Raw genomic sequence first — 19,796 nt, 5'->3', positions numbered from 1 at the left:
AATTTTTATATAAAAATACTATTAAATTCTAAATAATTCTTATATGAATTAGAAATAAAGATTTATTTATTTTATTTATAATTTGAATGATTTATTTGACTTCAAAATCTAACAACTTGTTTATACCAAATAAATTTTTTTTAAGGACCTATTTAACTATTAAACCAAACTTTAAAGACTAAATAGGTCTTTTGCTCTTTAATACATGTTTTTTTTTCTTCAACAAACACATTAAGAAGTTTGTAGTATCCTCTCCTTTAGAAGCGCTACATTTGTTTGCCAGAGCTTTCAGCCAAGGCTTGAGTCTTGTGTGTCTTATTGTATTACTGCAGAATGATCATCTTTCTCAGTTAATACAGATGCCATGATGCAGTGCAGTGGCCAAACTAAGATTTTTATTGGAGGTAGGTGAAAATTAAAAAAAAAAATTATATTAAAATTATTTATTTTTTATATTATTTTAGTTATATATTATTTATTTTATTTACCTATTTCTATTTAAAAAAAAAAGCGTTATTGTTACTTTTAAAGATTAATGGAAAACTTTTCTATTTTTTATTTTTTTATTTAAAAAAAAACCACTTGTCAAAGGTTAGCTTTCAAATTATAATAATTTATAAAAAAAATACAATTTAAGATTAACATCTTTAATCATTAAGAGGGCAAAACTGTAATTATATAAATGAATACCTAAATTAAAATTTAATGTGATCAATTGTCCTCGTTCTCTTGACCAAGGAAAAAAAAGTAACTTTTACTGTAAAAATTATTTAAATTAAAAACGAAATTTAAAATTTTAAATTAAAAAGTAATTTAAAAATTATTTTTTTTTAAATTTTTGTGTTTAACACAATTTAAAAATATAAGAATTCAATTCGCTTGAAAATTAATTTTAAATGAAAAGTAAATAAAATTAAAATTATAAAATTTTATAAAAAATAATTTTATTTGAGATTATTTATATTAAAATTATTTAATTAATTTTTGAGAATTTCATTTTTTATTTATGATCTCTTATTTTTTTATTTATTTTAACTTTAAGTCTGTTTATATTTTTTAATTACTAATTTTTTTAGAATTTTATTTAATATTGAATATTAATATTTAATATATTTATAATTGATAATAAAAATTTTATTTTATAATTTATTTTTAATTTTTTAAAGAAGTGTTCATTTCAATTTAAATTTTCTAATGATAAAAAATTATGTAAAGTCCATATTTTAAATATTTAAAAATATTAATAATGGTGTTGAAATATATTTTCAATATTAGTTGTGAAAGCATTTATTTGATTAAAAATAAAAAATTTTCGCTGCCGAGCGTCGAACCCGAATTATTATCACAACTGATTAGAGATGAATATTCGGTCGGTTCGATTCACAATTGAACCGAACTGAATGAATCGAAAATCGAAATTTTAGTATTTATGAAAATAGAACCGAATCGATTTTAGTCAGAAATCAAATCGAACCAAACCGAATCGGGAGTCGAACCCGGATGATTATCACAACTGACCAGATTTTTTTGTGCTACAGCGGATAAGATAATCGGTAACTTCGATTCCTTATTAATTCATTTATAAGCTGGCTGCAAAAGATTAGATGCTTAAATAACTGATTAATATTGATTGAGAGTATATGTGAGTTTAATTAGCATGGTCACATTAATTTTTTTTTCTTTTTTTCTATTGATCTTGTCTATTTTTACTGTTATTTTTGGTTATTTTTGTTTCCACTTCTGAATGAAGTTGTATTTAAATAAATTCAATAAAAGTAATAAAAAATTAAATTATATATTGAAAATTTAAATTATGAGCAACAAAAATTATATATATTGAAAATATAAATTATAAAGAATGGCTTTACCCATAAAAAATCAAATTAGTCTCTGACCGTCAATTCAATTCAAAATTAGCATTTAGATAGACCTATTACGAAGAGATCCTTGTAATTAAAGATATGTAATTCTGAAACCTTTTACACTTCTTTTGGTGGTTGACTCTCAAGATTGAGATAGCAACCGATGAGCTTGGCCTATCTTCCGTCTTTTAATCCTTAGGTTCATGTGTTTCATGGTTGTGTTAGGTCTTAGTTAGTTATTTTTATGGTCGCTAAGGTTTTTCTGATTTTAGCACTTTCTAATTTTTTTACTTAATAGCTGGGTGAATATGATATTTAGAGAAACCAATGGACGTTGCATAAAACTTGCTTAGAGTAGATAGTGAATTGTTATTATAAAATCGAGCTATGTAGTAAAAATCTAATAAATAAATATACAGTCGTACCAATAGAAGAAAATGTCCGAACAACCATGATACTCGGAATTAAAAGAAAAGAAAATTCAGACGTTTAAAGACAGGTTGAACTCAAATCGAATAAGACTCGCTCTCTTAATTTTAGAACGAGACTTTATAAGAAAATGACTGTTAATAGTTATTATCTAATAGATCCTTTTACACTTTCCATAACAAAATTTCTGATTAATTAGCTTCTGAAGATTATTTATTAATAGGTCGATCATATTATTATCGAATTATCAGAAAATACTATATTTATCTCCATTTTATTACAATATAAAAAGGAACGATAATAGAAATAAAATATATGCTATTTTTAAACATTACTCAAATTTTAAGCAATTTATTATATTTTCTGTAATTTTCAATATACTGATTTACGTATCGAATTAGCCGCCATAAATATCCATCACCGCCTCACATTCTCTTTGCAGATTTAGTTAAATCATTAATCTAATTTATGCAATATTACTAATTATTATTATTTTTTATTTTTAACAACATATTAAATAATTTATGTATTTTTTAACAGTCAACTATTTAATTTATATTTTTTAAACCATTAATTATTTATTCCTTCAATTTATTTAAATAATTATTAATATATAAAATGATTAAAATACTATTGTTTGTAATTAATATATATAATTTTAAAATATAATTATTTAGTTTACGTAATTTCAAAATTTTCATAATATTTAGTCTAATTTCAAAATGGTAATTATTATTCTTGCAGTTTATGGGAGGACTAAATAATTAACAATTTGAAAACTTAGGGATTAATTAATCTATTTTTAAAATAGAAGACCAAATAATTAGTTTTATTAAACGACTGAGAATAAATATTAATTCTTCTCACTATTTTTTCTCTCCTGAAACTGTGCTGATTTTTTGCTTGAGCAAAGGGTGTTAACGAGCTGAGCTGCATTGATCTTTCAAAAGTTTAAATTTAATTCATCAAAATTTTTTTAAATTTAGTTCACATCTCGAATTTGAGCGAAATAAGGATGAGTTCAAACTTAATATGTTTAGCAAATAAATAGAGACAAAATGATTCGATTAATTTAATTTTAATTTAAAATAAATAAATTTAAAATTAAAAAGGATATTATTTAATTATTTCTTAAATTTTAAAATTTAATGAGATGGATATTTTTAAATTTTAATGAGATGGATATTTAAAATTAAACAATAAAAAATAAATTATTTCATTAAAAAATATTTTTTGTAAAATATTTTTTAAAAAAAATACTTTTAAAATATAAATTATTTTTCATAAATAAATGAAATATTATATCTTTCTACTATTTAAGATTAACATATTAAACTTTAAATTAAAAATCGAAGCTTATTAACTATTTAAATTTACACAAATCATAATAAATAAATACAAAGTAACCAATAACTTGTGAAAAAAAAGTATTCCACAAATAATAAAATTAATCTGGTCTAACTTTATAAATTTATAAGAAATTAGATTATAGTTATTAGAATTTAAATAACAGTAGTAATATGTATTATTAATTTTTTATTTTTTAATAAATAATTAATTATATAATTTATAAATTTAAATATGTTAAAATTTTAGCATAGTGTAATGTGTTAATCAAAACATTCAACTCAAAATATTTTGGATAAAAGTCTAAATTAACCCTATATACTTTTGTTTAAGAATTAAATAAGTCTTTTTTTAAGTAATTAAACCTTTATACATTTATTTAAAGGATAAATAAATTTTTATTTAATATAATATTCTTTTTTAATAATCATATATTCTTTTTTTAATTATAGAAATACTTTTTTAATATAATAAACTTTATTTTTATAAATTTAAATTTTTTTACTATTTTTATATATTTTCTTTTCATTTATATTAATTAAAATACTAAAATTTTGATTTTTTAAATTAAAAAATGTTTTATTATTAAAAAATATATTATATTATATTATGATTTGTTTAATTTTTAATGAAAAATATAATTAATTAATTAAAAAATTTTAAATTAAATTTATTTGATCTTAAATAAAAATATAAGAGATTAATTAGATTTATTTTTAAAATATTTTGTCCCTTACCAATACATATAGGGAGGATGAGTACCCCACCGAATTTAAGAATCCAATCGCAACGGTTCATCTAAAACTCAAAAAGATCAAGCAGTCGATCCACCCAATCACACCACGAATTACCTTCCTTACACAACTCACAGCTCCCACGTGGCTGGACGAAACCAACCCCCTCCATTGCACGTGACTTCCCTTCCTCTTCAACCTCTCCAAGCAAAAAAGGCAAGGGCAAAACTGTAATACCGAAAGCAACCAAAAAATAGAGAGTAAAATTACTATTTTACGATGTGGATAAATTTATTAATTAATTTCTTATTTTTAAAAGTATATGAAAACATTTATCAAATTTTAAAAAAATTATTAATTAATCTAATTATTAAATTTTTTAATATAAAGATTAATTAATAAATATTTTATAAAATTAAAAGAATAATAAATCAATTTTTCTAATATATGTGTGAAGTAATTTTTTTAAAATATTATTTAATGTTTTCTTTAATATATAAAATATTTAATAAGTGTTCTTACAGCATTTTTTTTAAAAAGAAGAGACTTAGTCAACGTCGATGCTGCATCAGATTTGCTCACCACTATGCTACGCTCCTCCTAGTGAGGGAGAGAAAAAAGATCACACACAGAGGGAGAGAGAGAGAAACACAGGAAGGAAAGAAAAGAACAGCCTTCTGTTAGAGCCAAACGCTCCTCTCTCTTTCTCTCTCTCTTCTCTCTGTGTTTCACTTTGAAACTATATAGATATGTTTATGGTCTGGTACAGAGAGAGATAGATCGTGGTGAGTGAAATCTCGCCGATTTTTACTGTTCCATCGGTTTCTTTCTTTTCATTTTTTTTTCCGGTTGTACCCTTTCCCTTCGCTCCCATTAGCTTCTTCTTGATATTTTCTGAGCTTTATTCGACGCGTAAAGTAATAGTTTTCTCTCCATTTCTCTTTAAAGCTACGTTAAATTTCCTCTTCATTTCAGCTCAGTTTTATTTTTTCTTTTTTCCAAGGAAAAAAATATTTTTGAAGTGATGTGGAGAAATTAGCTTTCTTTAGGAACTAATTATCTGTGAGATTTATATAAGAAGTTAATGAATAAACTTAGAGTTGCTACTAATTATTTTTGTTTATTTTTCTAAAAATATTGCAACGGCTAAATGCATGGATTTCGGGGTTTAACCGACGAACATTATTCTTAAATGCTATTTTTACTCACAATTATTATTTCTTTTTATTTACTTTTTGCTTTTTTTATGAGTTGCAGAGCTTCCAGATTTGAGGAAGAGCTGAGTATCTAATCTATGCTTTTCAGTCCTTTCAGTTCAGATCAGAGTGAACTTTGAGAAAGAGAACACAAAAATGCTCAAGGCTCACTCAAAACGACACCGTTTTACCTGAAGGAAGTGACACACAGTCAGTACTCATTATCTCCGTTGCATTGCAGAACAGTGCTCACTAACTGCCTCCTGACACTGACAGTATTTGGAGGTTTTTCTCTCAGTTATACATAGAAATTTATGCATTTATGTTTTGAGAGAGATTGACAGAGAGAGAGAGAGAGGTGGGTAGAATGGGACGTATGTCCTAGCAAAATCACGAGCTTCATGCCCAATGGAAGCTTAAATGGGATTTTTCTTGCTTGGTTTTCAAGCATGGTAGGTTGCCACCACAACCAAAAGTTCTGTTATGACATTGCAATTGATGATTGTTGAAGTAAAAAGAAGAAATGCGTGATGGGGTTTTATTTTATAAAGCTAGGGACTAAAGTTTAACAGATGACTTTCCAATCATGACTACCCATGATTAATCTTTTCTTTAGTTGGTGCCTATTTTTGGGTGATTAGGAATTTCGGATTCTAATTTATCACACGGCAGACCCGTGTCATGGGGAGTCTACATCTGTCACTAGCCTTCCTTTTATATATTTGTTTTTTGCGATGGAAAACAATTACTTTCGGTTGTTGGTTAAACATGATGATGAACTTGTTGTTGTTGTTGATATGACCCATAATTAGATTTTTCATTGGCTGCTTATCTTTTGTGTTAGTTGGATAATACCCAATTACCCATGATTAACTTCTTGTTGCAGATACTGTCAGAGTAGATATGGACCTACTATCTTTAAGCCAACTTCAACAACCTTGTGTTTAACATCTTATCTGTCTTATATTTTAGGAAAGAAAGAGCAAATGTGAGTATCTTGACTTCCAGATTCTGATTTTCCTTTCTCAGAATTTGAAATTATGACCTTATTTTTTGTTAAGTGTTGGTAGGGTTGAGAACAAAAGTGGAGTGTGACAAATGGGGTCGATTGGAGGGGCTGAGCTACCAAAGATGGAGAAGACGCAAATAGCAAGTGCTCGTGAGGAAAAGATTCTTGTTTTGGTGAGGTTGAGGCCTTTGAATGAGAAAGAGATTGTGGCAAATGAAGTTGCAGACTGGGAATGCATCAATGACACCACCATCTTGTACAGGAATACCCTTCGTGAAGGCTCTACATTTCCATCTGCCTATACTTTTGGTAAGGACGTTCTTCTTGAATATTATCTAGTGTAAAAGTTGAAATAATGCCACCTACAAGGATTGCTTATTAACTTGGGAGCGTAATCCAATGAATTATCTAGTAAATACCCCAAGCAATTCTCTATATTTGGTGAAAAATGTACTAGGGTGGTCTTGTTGGATTCAACTTTTAGGTGGCTTTGAATGTCATTGTGACCATCATATGCAGACATTTAATATTGCATTCTGGATGCTATACACCTTGCTGACAGTTTTGCTTATACAAACCTAGGATGCTCAAAGAGAGGGAAATCTTACCTTATGTATGGGTGTACCCGTAGCCAATGAACAAGATGGCAACTGTGGCCCATTTGCACCTCTGCAGCTTAGTTAATGTGCTACATTTTGTATATTTTAACCTAGAGTAACCCACAAATACTTGCCAGCTGTTTGCTCCAGCCACTGTAGGACAAACAGATGTAGTTTGCTATCAGATGCCACAGCACTATGAACCAACCAGACCACTTGCATTTACCTTGTTCAAATAGCATCAATTCTTACAGATTCAATATCTATACGTATATATTGATAAATTGGTCTCACTGCTGGCTTAACTTTCAAACTTTGGAAGAAGTCACAAGAGTGACAAACCATAACCAGTTCACAGAACTTTTTTTTTTTGTTAAAATATTTCCTTTTTTTCTTTGCCATGTTCTGGGAATAGATAGAGTTTTTCGGGGTGACTGCCCTACAAGACAAGTGTACGAGGAAGGAGCCCGGGAAGTTGCTCTTTCAGTTGTCAGTGGTATTAACTGTAAGTATAACATGAGTGTCTTGGTGTCTATAATGTACTTACCAAGAAAAGTGAAGGTATTCACTTGCTTTTGTTTTTCCAGCGAGTATCTTTGCGTATGGGCAGACAAGCAGTGGAAAGACTTACACCATGATGGGGATAACTGGGTATACAGTGGCGGATATATTTGACTATATACATAGGGTAATAGAAGTTCCTAACTTACTGTTTTTTTTTAATTTTTAATTTTTCTTGCTTGTAAATATAGCTAATGATGAAATTCTTGCCACAATGTTATTGTTGCAGCATGAAGAGAGAGCATTTGTTTTGAAGTTCTCTGCAATTGAGATATACAATGAAGCTATTAGAGATCTCCTTATTGCAGATTCTACTCCACTTAGATTGCTCGATGATCCGGAGGTGAATGTCTTCCTTCCCCTCTCCTTTTCTTCTTATAAGCCTATAAGTTGACAAATTGTGCTAACTTTTATTGCTTTATTTAGAAAGGGACAGTTGTTGAGAAAGTTAGAGAGGAAATACTGAAGGATTGGAGCCATCTAAAGGAGCTTCTTTCTGTTTGTGAAGGTAAAAATGTTGGACAAAGTCCCGCCATTTTTGGATGATATTGTGTATATAATTATTCTGCTGCATTCTTGCAGCTCAAAGACGGATTGGGGAGACCTCCCTGAATGAGAAAAGCTCCAGATCTCATCAAATTCTTAGATTGGTATGCCAGACCCTCTCCACTTCTTTTGTAGCATTTACTTGCTCGAAAGTATGTATATTGCTTAATTTTTTGGAGTTGTTGATGGTAGCCTTTCTCTGGTTTATTCTCTCAGACAATTGAAAGTTCTGCTCGTGAATTCATAGGCAAAGAAAATTCTACCACTCTTTCAGCAACTGTGGTGTGTGCTTTTTCTTGGTTGATTGTCATTTACAAAATTAATGAAGAGAATGATATTGTTGATAATAGTAGGGGAAGTAATTTTCTTTTCCTTTTTTGGATGCAGAATTTTGTTGATTTGGCAGGAAGCGAGCGTGCATCCCAGTCATTATCCTCTGGGGCAAGATTGAAAGAAGGATGCCATATAAACCGCAGTTTGCTGACTCTGGGAACTGTCATTCGCAAGCTAAGGTTGATTGTTTTTTCCCTTCATTTTTAGTGTAATTTTTAAAATTGAACTTGGTCCTTGCAATTGTTATAATTTATGATTTGTAGTATGTGGTAGTTTACTTGGTTTAGCCGCATTTAGATTTTCAGACACAGCTGATACCTTTGCAGTTATACTGTTTAAATTGTTATAATTATTTACTACTTTCTTCACTGACAAATGATGAGGAGCAGCTTTCTATTCTACTGTCGCATATTGATGTATTTCTATTCTGCTGTCTATTTTCTGTCTCTAGTTAGTGAATATGTGAAACATAATAAAAAATGAGCACTGCAGTATTTTATCTCATGAATTTTTTGTTATGGATGCAGCAATGGGAGACATGGGCACATCAATTATAGAGATTCTAAGCTGACACGGTTGCTGCAGCCTGCTTTGGGTGGCAATGCTAGAACTGCCATTATCTGCACACTGAGTCCTGCACGTAGCCATGTCGAACAAACTAGAAACACTCTTTTGTTTGCTTGTTGTGCAAAAGAAGTCACCACCAAAGCACAGGTCAATGTAGTCATGTCAGATAAGGCACTGGTTAAGCATTTGCAAAAAGAGTTGGCTAGATTGGAGAGTGAATTGAGAAGTCCTGCCCCTGTTTCATCAACCAGTGATTATGCAACATTACTCAGAAAGAAAGATATTCAAATACAAAAGGTAACAAATTGCTTTGGAATCCATGACAAACTTGTAACCATGTTTACATATTTTTATAGAAAAAAATGAAGAACCGTTTATACTATGTTGGCCATTTATTTTATTCTCTCTCTCTCTCTCTTTTTAATTAAAAAAGATTAGTTCTGAGAAGGCATTGGTACTTTATTTATAGAGCTTATGGATGGATTTGTAACCAAAGTAGGTGTTCCTGGCACATTTGAAGTTATATCATGTCTACCAACTGACTTAGATACTTGTAGTTCTATGTAAACCATGAGCTTGTAAAAGATAGCCCGGCTATTACATCAAGTTGGGTGTTTCAACTTTCAATGAAGAGTGGAGAAACCTACACTTTTCATGGATATGTATGAATATCTATTCTGTTATTTGCTATAATAAGGAGCGGAGAAACCTACAAATTGTCGAGCTATCCTGTAATTTTCCAAATGTATGAATGACTAGCCGTGTGATTTATGCTTTTGGCTTGAAAAGCCTAATAATAATAAAATGTGATTTATTTTTTGAAAAAAAAAAGAAAATGTAATGGATTGGCATACTTTGATTACATGAGTTTCTCTCATACAGATGGAGAAGGAGATTCGAGAGGTGACCAAGCAACGGGATCTTGCTGAATCCCAGGTGGAGGATTTGCTGCGAATGATTGGACATGATCAAACTTTAAGAAATGGGGTATATTTATTGCCTAGTAACTTTAGAGTCTGATTAATGCTGATAATGCTGGTTCAGCTGTTAACTGTTGCTTTATTTTGGCAATTCAGGCTGTGGTTGGTCCTCATCCAACTCAGCAAGCAGGGCATACATGGGAAGATGAATTTGGAGACGGTGGGAGCAACATGGATGAGCCCTATCATCTTCAGGATACTACTGATGACCATTCTGTGTCTGATAGCACCTATCCATTGATATCGATTGGAAAGAAGATTGTTAGATCTGATTCGTGTCAGAGTCTGGAGGATACTGCTTTTGGACCTGCAGAAGATACTGATGACTACTGCAAGGAAGTTCAATGTATTGAAACGGATGAGACAAGAAGAGAGAACAAGTTTGAACTTCATTCCATAACATCTGGTGAAAATGAAGCAACGTTAGCTTTGACAATGTTTGGGGATGGTACTGCAACAGAGCAGCAAATATCAACTCCAGCAATTGGACATAGAGAAGTGAGTCACATGCAAGATGGTTTTACATATGACATGTTGGAGCAGAGACTGCATCATGTACAAAGGACCATAGATGCTCTTGTCAGTCCTGAACCTGATGAAACATCTCCACCATCCTTGGCAGCTCATTTGTCAAGTTCTAGAAGCATGAAGTTAACAAGGAGCTCAAGTTGCGGAGAGAATACCATGACCGGCTCTTCCCCCTACTTTGGGAAGTCGGAACAAATTGAGAGCACTCCACCAAATGGTTTTGAGAAAATCTTTCCTGGGAGACCAGAGAGTGTTCGAAGGAAGTTTCCTCCACTAAATTACAGTGGTGCTGCAAGGTTATCGAGAAATGATTCTCAATCTTCTGTTGATAGTGCCTACACAGATGATTTCAGGTCACAAAGCATCGAAACTTCTGCAGATGTGGACATACCTAGCATCCAAACTTTTGTTGAAGGTCTGCAAGAGATGGCCAAGCAAGAGTATGAGAAACACCTAGGTGATGGTCAGGTGAGAATTCTCTTTTGCTTTTCCTCTTATTTCCTTGTAAGAAGCTGCATCATTTTGGGTCAAACAGTCTCAACATTTCTTTCTTGGTATCACTTGATTTCCTCATGCTAGGCTCAGGAGACAGACCGAACAGCTCATAAATTTGAAAAGAATACTAAAGATGTTGGATTGGTTCCAATGTGTGAAGCAATGGAAACTTCTAGTGACTGGCCAATGGCATTTGAGAGGCAGCGGGGAGAGATATTTGAACTTTGGCAAACTTGCAATATTTCATTGGTTCATCGAACTTACTTTTTCCTGCTCATTAAAGGTGATCCAACAGATTCCATATACATGGAGGTGGAGCTTAGGAGACTTTCTTTCCTCAAGGAAACACTTTCTCAAGGGAATCATACCGTGGGAGGTAGATCAACATTAACAACAAGGTTCTCTTCTCTCTCTCTCTCTCTCTCTCTCTCTCTCTCTCTCTCTCTCTCTCTCTGTGTGTGTGTGTGTGTGTGTGTGTGTGTGTGTATGCACATGCATCTTGTATTAGATTGAAAACCTGTTTTCATGTTATGCATTCATCCATGTAAATCTAGTACATTGTCTGCTGACAAGCCTGACCAACGAGGGGGTGGAAAAAGTGAGATCAATAAGGGGAAAAGAGGCAAAACTCACTTTCTTTTATTTGTGAAACTGAACTCAAATATGTTCTCGACGGCTTCTTTATTCACCTTTGTAGTCCTTCCATGTTTGCTTCTCTTTTTCTTTGCCACAGTCACAAATTGTCTGCATAATTTTTGTTGTTAGTTTCAGTATTTGGTTACTTGAGGGTGAGATGTGATATGAATAACACTGGAAAAGTTACTGTCGATAGTTCGAATTCGAAATTGATCTTCTATGTTTATGTCCACTTAAATATTACTTCAATCACCTAATATCTTAATCTGGGTCTGTGGGGGACAGCATCAAGGCCCTTCACAAGGAGAGAGGAATGCTGAGCAAGCTGATGCAGAGGAGGTTATCAGAAGAAGAGAGAAAGATAATATACCAGAAGTGGGGTATAGAATTGAGCTCAAAACGTAGAAGGCTACAGTTGGCAAACCGCTTATGGAGCAACACAAAGGATATGAACCACATCATGGAGAGTGCTGCAATAGTTGCAAGGCTGGTGAGATTTGTAGAACAGGGGCAAGCTCTCAAGGAGATGTGTGGGCTTAGCTTCACACCCCCAAGCACAAGAAGGAGGCTCTTGGGCTGGACATTCAGCATATCAACTCTTCTATAGGTTTGTTTTTGTTTCAAATGTATACAACTAGAGTGGTGATTATGCTGCTCCTGGTTTGTTTTTGTTGTTTCTTTTGCTTTCATATTTAAAGAAAAACATCAACAGGTCCTATTTTTTTAATTCTGACAAATTAGGAATCATGTATTATGTCCAGCTTATACAAACTCCATTTTCAAGTTTAGGAAAGAAAAGAAGCTTACTGCCTGGTTGTCATCACTTCAGCAGGTAAGCAAAATCATTCCAGTAGGTTGAGTTTAATGGTTTAAAAAAAAAAAAATCACAGAAGCATCTCAGAAAAAATAAAAAACAATTAAAAAAAAAAAACAATCATAGAAGACTATCAGGAAAAACAAAAAACTATCAGCTTATAAGATTAATAAAATTTATATTCTCTTTGTTTTCCTGGTTGTCCGATTAATAAATTTTATCAGCCTATCAGGAAAAAAAAGATAAAAAAACAAAAAACCTTCGACATGTTTTTCTTTTTAAACTTCTCTTAAGTAGTATCTCACTTTTAAAACTAACTTTTTAGCAATACTTATTGTTGTCGGATTATTAAAAAAAAAAAAAAACAGATATATTATAATTTTTTTAAAAAAATTTAATGTGCTATGAGAATTTTCTAATGAAGTCCGAGGTCCAAATGTGTATTTTCCTACTTTTACTCAATTAAATTATTATTTATAATTATAAAAAGACTAAAGTACCCTTACCTTTCCTATCACACTATTATTTCTCTTTTTGTTTTTTTTTTTGTTTCTCTTTTATCCATCTTTATATTTTATTGTTCTACTCCCCTGTCAACAAATTAAATAAATAGAAAATCTAAACCTTTGCACCATTTTGTGATTTTATCCAATGCTTTAATTCATTCCACAAGCAAAATTTTCAATTTTTTAATAATTTTATATAAATATAAATATAAGTTTACATTTAAAATTAAAAGAGTGTATAATTCCAACATGCCACATACATTTGTGGTAGCTATTTTATTTCTTTTTTCAAAAGCCTATAAAAATTCAAACATTTGTGATTTAATTCAAAACTTTAATTATTAACCTAACATGCTAAATTTTTAAATATTTTAATAATTTTATTTTAATTTTAAGAATATTATTTTAATATTCTAAATTAAAAATTTCTAAACTTTGATTTTTTTAATATTTTTTATTTCCAAATTTTCTAAGAAAAAGCAAATAAGAAAAAAAAAAATATAAGTCAAGTCTTTTTCACCTGACATCATTAAATATTTACTTGACTTATAGACATTTAGCTCTTTAAAGGAAAGACACAAAAGCTTATCATGAGGCCTTTTTTACACATCAAAGCCTTCCCTATTGAATTGGAAGTGAAATTTCATACTTTAATTCTAATTCGATGAATACACTATGGACTAAAAAATATTTCATACTTTAGTATAAAAAAAGAGATTGGAGTTTTAAAAGGGATGCGTGAAAGTTTCAAACGCAATTGACCTCCATGAGAAATATAAAAAAAACCCAATTCTAGACTTTGTAAAGAAATATAATTTAGGAATCAAATTCCTTTTAATTTAGAGATTTTCAATTTAGAAAACCTAAAATACCCTTTTTAAATCAAAATAAAATTACCAAAAATTTTAGATTAGAGCTATTTGATAGGGAATTTACAAAATTACCCTTAGTTAAACTGTTAATTAATTAAAGTGATTAATTTGTATATATAATAAAAAGTGAGTAATTAAATTGTTTGACTTTGAAAAATATAAGTTATTGCAAAAGTTCATAGATTATACTGTAATTTTAGACAAATATATCAATTGGCCATGACCTCGTTCACAACTGTGAACTGCTTATGAAGGATTTCTTAAAAAATTAAAAATTAATAATCCTTTTTAGATATTAAATAGATTCGATCATATACATATATGAAGAAAGTAATAAAAAAGAAAGAAAAAGAAATTTTCTTTTTTTTATCATTTAGAGCCATGATGAAAATTTCGTACACGATTTTATCTCCATTTGTTAACCAATAAAGGGACATTTTAAACGACACCGCTTCCGCTATTAGAGCACTGTGCGATAGCATTTTCCTCTATCCCAACAACGAAAGCAGTGAGAAGTGTCGAGAGAGAGCGAGAGAAAACGAGAGAGATGAGCGTGTCAACAGCGGGATACCTAGCGAGGAGAGCAGCGCAGAAGGAGAGGGTTCAGATCCTCTACCGCCGAGCTCTCAGAGACACTCTCAATTGGGCCGTCCACCGTCACCTCTTCTATCAAGATGTACATTTCCCTAATCTTCACTTCTCCTTCCGATCACTCTAATTTACTTCCCATTTCCTGTAATTGACACCAACTCTTTCATGATCTTATCTCCTCCAGGCCTCCAACCTCCGCGAAAAGTTCGACGCCAACAAGCATGTGGTTCGTTCTCTTTATTCTGTTAACTTGTTGTTTTTTGAGGCTGTTTCAGTAAGTTTATGCCCTTTTCTTTGGGCTTTCAGGAGGATCTGGACGCGATTGATAGAATGATTGCAGAAGGTGAGGCACAGTATAATAAGTGGCGGCACCCTGATCCTTATATCGGTAAGTAATTTGATGGTCGGATTGTGCTTTTGGTTCTTTTCTGGAGTGTATTTTGATTGTTGGTTTCGTTGATGAAGTGGTTTGCAATTCAGTGTAAGTAAGTTGTTTATACATTCTAATTCCATGTGGCTAAGGATTGTTTTGATAGTTGTTGGTTGCCTCTTGGATCTTTTATCGAGTTCCCCTAGAAGATGATGATGATGATTGAATATTAAAAAAATTTAAGTTTTGCTCGTCATCTCTGTTTCTTTTAGTTCCTATCTGATACAAGATTCATCGCTTATGAAAAACCTGTCTTTCTAGACTTATGCATTTATTTTACTCGTTTGAGGAGATGTTGTATCTTAGTTCAGCTTTCAGTTGGAAAGCTTATTGTATCTTTCGGAAGGTCTTTGAATGAGAGAATTTCTTTGCATGCCATGTCTGAGAAGTCCAGACATTTTTATTCTAACTTGCCTGAATGATAATCTCTTTCTATTTGTTGCCTTATTACATGATAGATCAATTGACTGCAGCATTATTCTTTTATAGGGTTTCTCCTTCTAATTGTATTTGAAGTTTGATTCTTTCTGATGAAAGGATGGTTTCCTAGGTTGGTGAAAGCTTTATTTCTTGTATTTTATGGTCCAGAGTAAATATTCAACTGCTGAAGTCAAAATATCCAAAAAAAGCATAATGGGCAGATAGATATATCATATGGTCCCGGGAAAATATTGAACTGTTGAAGTCAAAATATTGAAAAAGAGCATAATGGGAAGGCAGATATATGTGGGTGTACTCCCTGGACTTTGTTTGGATTTATAGGATTTAGTTGGAGTCTGGCCAGTTTTCTTTCCCATTACCCCTTGCAATTATCAGTTTTCTAGCAAGCGAGAATCAGATAGACTGAATATAATTATTCTGTCTTTCCTAATAACTTTCAATATTTTCCCCATTCAGTGTTCGCAATGTGGCATGGAGAAGTGTTCTCTGGAATGATATTAATTGACTGTTTTTGGTACAACATCACCAGAATATCAAGGACAGCATCACTGATTACTAAAATATGTCCTTGTTGTTTTATGCTTATTGTCAAAAAATGTTTCAGTGTTGTCATATTGCTCTTAGGAAGGGACATTATCTGGTTAAACTGTAAAAGCCTTTATGATGTTCTAGGTTTAAGGCCCAAAGCAGTCACTTGTTGCTGCCAAAATTTGAAGGTTCCTGTTACAAAATTAACCATGTAGCAAACATATGCAATGGCAGAGGTGTTGTTTTTATTATTATTATTATTATTATTATTATTTTCTTTTGGTTGGGGGGGGGGGGTTGAAGGGGTGGCAAACCGAAAAAATTGCTTCAGGATCATTTATAGTTGTTATTAGTGTGTGGACTGTTGACTAATGTTGCCCCCCAGCGTATCCCATTTTTTTCTTGTTAGTATCCAAGTCCAATTGTTACTTATGATCTCATCTTACCCTTTTCATGATTCAAACTCCTAATATTTCTGCCCTTGAAAATAACAAAATCTTAATTAATTATGCTTATGTCACAATTTATATAGAATTAAGGGGAATTTTGCTGTCGATGTAGGCTTGCAGTGAGTTCCTCTGCATTTGCTCAACTTTCTTTCTATCCATTCATTGTTACATTCTCTACTTTTGCTTTCCTTTTCATTCCATTCCACAATTAAAATTGATGTTTTTTTTTAAAACGGTTCGGTACTTACTATAGATGGATGGAAAATTTGATGAAAATCTGTAGTAGTTTTTAACTGCTTGTGTTTTATCTGATGTGTAGTAATTTTTAACAACTTCTGTTATTTGTAAATTGTAAACTTATATTTGATTTGTGATGAAAGCAATTGCATTCACTGAGAGCCACCTATGTTTTCTCCATAAAGGAAAAAAAAAAGATACAATTGCTTCTATACAGTTATTTTTTCCATTTAAAGAGGATACAAGGGCCTCATTTTATTGGAATCATATTTAAGAGAGAGAGAGAGAGAGAGAGAGAGAGAGAGTAGATAATTGGATGTACATGGTTTGGCGTTGTGCCTGCATTCACTGAGAGCCGCCTATGTTTTCTCCATAAAGGAAAAAAAAAGAGATACAATTGCTTCTATACAGTTATTTTTTCCATTTAAAGAGGATACAAGGGCCTCATTTTATTGGAATCATAACTGCAAATGGCTGCCTTTTACTCTCTCACTCTGAAGGTGCCAAGGAGGTGAAACCAAGTACAAAGAGGAATTACTTCCATAAAAGTGAATCAGCAAAATTGATGCATTCTTTTCTTCCTATTGTTTTTGGTCTACAGTTGACCTATATTGTTTTTGGCACTTTTCTAGCTTTATAGCTTTTAATGAGTTCTCTAACTTGCTGATCTCATTTGTGTACAGTTCCTTGGGCTCCTGGTGGCAGCAAGTTTACTCGAAACCCTACTCCACCTTCTGGGGTAATTGATTAAAATTACTGGTCTTCTGTACAGTCATATTATTTTCATTTCACTTGTTCATGCCTCTATTTTCTGCATCTGGCATATAATGCCATCCTGATTAATCCCTTTTACGTGCGTGTGCATTCGTGGAGTTAAACTTGTAGACCTGAGTATTACTTCTGTATTTGTAATTCATAGCTGAAATGTATGGTGGAAATTTACATTACTTGGATGGTGTGTGAATCAGCATGGGCCTAAATTACGTTAATGGGATACTTAGTGTATTGCATGCTTCTGAACCTTTATGGAGACTTGCATGTGGTTTTCCTGGCTGAAGGTGAATCCTATGGGATTCATCAGATGATTCATATACCTTCTGTTTGGAATCAAGAAATCGCAGAGATTCAATTCATTGATTTCTTTTTTTAACAGTTTTTTTGTTTGGAATGGAAGAATTAAATTCTTTTTAACTTAACATATTTTCATTTTAAAAGAAGTTGAAAGCTTGCATGATTTTGCAAGAATTCATTTGAATTCTTTTCTTGAAAAATGAATCTTGTCAAATGAGGGGATTAAGAAAAGTTGGATGAATTCCTTTCTTTAGGTGAATCTGAGATTCCTTCTATTTTGTGTTGATCGCCTTTGTGTGTACTTTGAATATTGTAGTAACCATCACAAAAACATGAGAGATACTCTGGGACCTGTGGGGAGAAAGGAGGGAAAAATTCTTAATTGGGTGAAAGGTTCCATGCACTTCTTTTCTTTTTTATGTCAATTATTGCCTGTAGAATGTGAAATGCAGTGTCAGCACCAAGCAATAGTTGATATTTGGGTGTGATCCTTAATGTCAATTTTGCCTCCCATTGAAGTATTGTGCTTCTGGTTTGCTTCATCTTTTCCCCTCCTTGTGTAATTCTGATATTTTGTTGCCCCTGCAGATTGAGATAGCGTACGACTATGGTCGAGAAGATAATGATTAAATCTCCCATCTTTTTTCCGTGGCAATAAATAAAGGTTAGCACTATAACCAGTTGCTTGGCATAATGTTCTGTTGACTGCATTTCTGGCAATAAATTTAGGTGTGAGCCTGTACATTGAATGATTTGCTTCTGGTTGCTGCATTATATAATTTCTTTGTCCCGATTTCATTTTGATTAAACAAAGATAGTCTCAGATTGAATCACCAGATCCCCCCCTACCTGTCATTCTTCAATTAAGATTTTTGGTGCTAATTCTTAAGAGAAATCCAATGCAACAGACTGTGTCTCTCTCTCTCCACTATTTTTCTTATGATATTCAAGCACTGATGCCCTCGCTGAAGCTGTTTGTTTATTGCTTTTGCAGCTTGCAATGATCCGTGACTGTTGCAGGAGATACGGAGCAGAGTTCATTATCTTGCTTGTGTTTATTGAAAGAAAACAAAATGATAGACAATCTGTGATTTTTCACTGCAATGTATCTTTTTTTCCTATGAAGGATATTGTGTTGCAGACTGACTTGGATCAAAACTGCAATGGAATGATCTGGAATTCTTTAAATGAAAAAAACTTTATTTTCTTCATCTAATTTGTGACATACCTGAAAAATTTTCCGCTCTGGGAATGGACAGTAACTGGATGCTGTGGTGTGAATCTCAGAGGTTATATCTTTGGTTCGAATACTTGAAGAGACGTGAGGATTGACTGTGCTCTTCGTGAATGTCGGGTATTGTGAAAGTAGCATCAACTCAGGGAGAACCCATTTACGTGGATACAGATTTAGAAGCTTCTATTGTGTTGCGAAGAAGTTGGCAATGCTTTGCCTTGGGCATTAATGGAAGTAGCTTTGTTTTCATTAAAGTATAAGAATTTTTCTAATAATCTGTGTAAAGGTCACTGCAGCCGCATCAATAATTTAAAGGTTTAAATCATAATTTCGATGCGGATCTGAGTTATTTTTTGATAAATTTATTTTTAAAAAGTAGGTGAACTGAGGAAAATTATTTTACTTTTTTATACTAAATAAATAAATAATTTAAATTTTTTAAAATTAAAAAAAATATTAATTAAATAGATAAAAATTTAAAAAATGTTAATTTTTTTTTAAATAGAGATAGAAAATTAGTAGAGTAAAATCTGAAATCTTTCAGATTTATTATATATATTTCCTATCAAACTATACCTTAGTTAAATAGATAAAGTTTTAATATCTATTATTCTAACTAAATAAGCCCTTAATATTTTTTTGCCCCTTCGAGCATCTCCAATGATTTCCCCCTTTCTTTCCTTTTGTAAACTGCGAATGCGCAAAAAAAACCGTTCCCTATTTAATGAATGTAGATTTATTTATTTTATTCTCTTCAAATTATGGGTCACTTTTATTTTTAAATATTAATTTATTAATTAT

The 19,796-nt window shown here is 31.6% G+C and overlaps 2 protein-coding genes across 11 annotated transcripts; both read left to right on the top strand.

Annotated features, from left to right (window-relative positions):
- Positions 1 to 4,931: 4,931 nt before the first annotated feature.
- Positions 4,932 to 12,764, top strand: LOC110613448 (kinesin-like protein KIN-7E). 10 transcript variants are annotated; one of them, XM_021754581.2, is made up of 17 exons: positions 4,932 to 5,157; positions 5,630 to 5,853; positions 6,455 to 6,556; positions 6,630 to 6,886; positions 7,592 to 7,681; positions 7,764 to 7,864; positions 7,967 to 8,080; positions 8,164 to 8,245; positions 8,320 to 8,387; positions 8,500 to 8,565; positions 8,671 to 8,795; positions 9,144 to 9,480; positions 10,066 to 10,170; positions 10,260 to 11,159; positions 11,271 to 11,584; positions 12,108 to 12,429; positions 12,612 to 12,764. In XM_021754581.2, the coding sequence occupies exons 4-16, from the start codon at positions 6,667 to 6,669 to the stop codon at positions 12,427 to 12,429; spliced, it is 2,844 nt and encodes a 947-aa protein (XP_021610273.1). In that variant the 5' UTR covers positions 4,932 to 5,157; positions 5,630 to 5,853; positions 6,455 to 6,556; positions 6,630 to 6,666; the 3' UTR covers positions 12,612 to 12,764. The 10 variants fall into 10 exon arrangements, with proteins under 10 accessions (XP_021610273.1, XP_021610274.1, XP_043811866.1 ...); XM_021754582.2 differs by having other exon boundaries at positions 12,584 to 12,764; XM_043955931.1 differs by lacking the exon at positions 12,612 to 12,764 and having other exon boundaries at positions 5,687 to 5,778; positions 12,108 to 12,582.
- Positions 12,765 to 14,476: 1,712 nt separating this feature from the next.
- LOC110613449 (NADH dehydrogenase [ubiquinone] 1 beta subcomplex subunit 9) lies at positions 14,477 to 18,972 on the top strand. Its single transcript, XM_021754583.2, has 6 exons — positions 14,477 to 14,690; positions 14,790 to 14,831; positions 14,912 to 14,993; positions 17,374 to 17,429; positions 18,350 to 18,425; positions 18,756 to 18,972. The coding sequence occupies exons 1-5, from the start codon at positions 14,562 to 14,564 to the stop codon at positions 18,389 to 18,391; spliced, it is 351 nt and encodes a 116-aa protein (XP_021610275.1). The 5' UTR covers positions 14,477 to 14,561; the 3' UTR covers positions 18,392 to 18,425; positions 18,756 to 18,972.
- Positions 18,973 to 19,796: the final 824 nt, after the last annotated feature.

This window comes from Manihot esculenta, chromosome 4 (assembly GCF_001659605.2).
Source record: "Manihot esculenta cultivar AM560-2 chromosome 4, M.esculenta_v8, whole genome shotgun sequence".
In the NCBI taxonomy this organism is placed as follows: domain Eukaryota; kingdom Viridiplantae; phylum Streptophyta; class Magnoliopsida; order Malpighiales; family Euphorbiaceae; genus Manihot; species Manihot esculenta.
The sequence above is the reverse complement of the archived record's forward strand: the minus strand, read 5'-3'. Positions and strand labels throughout refer to the sequence as shown.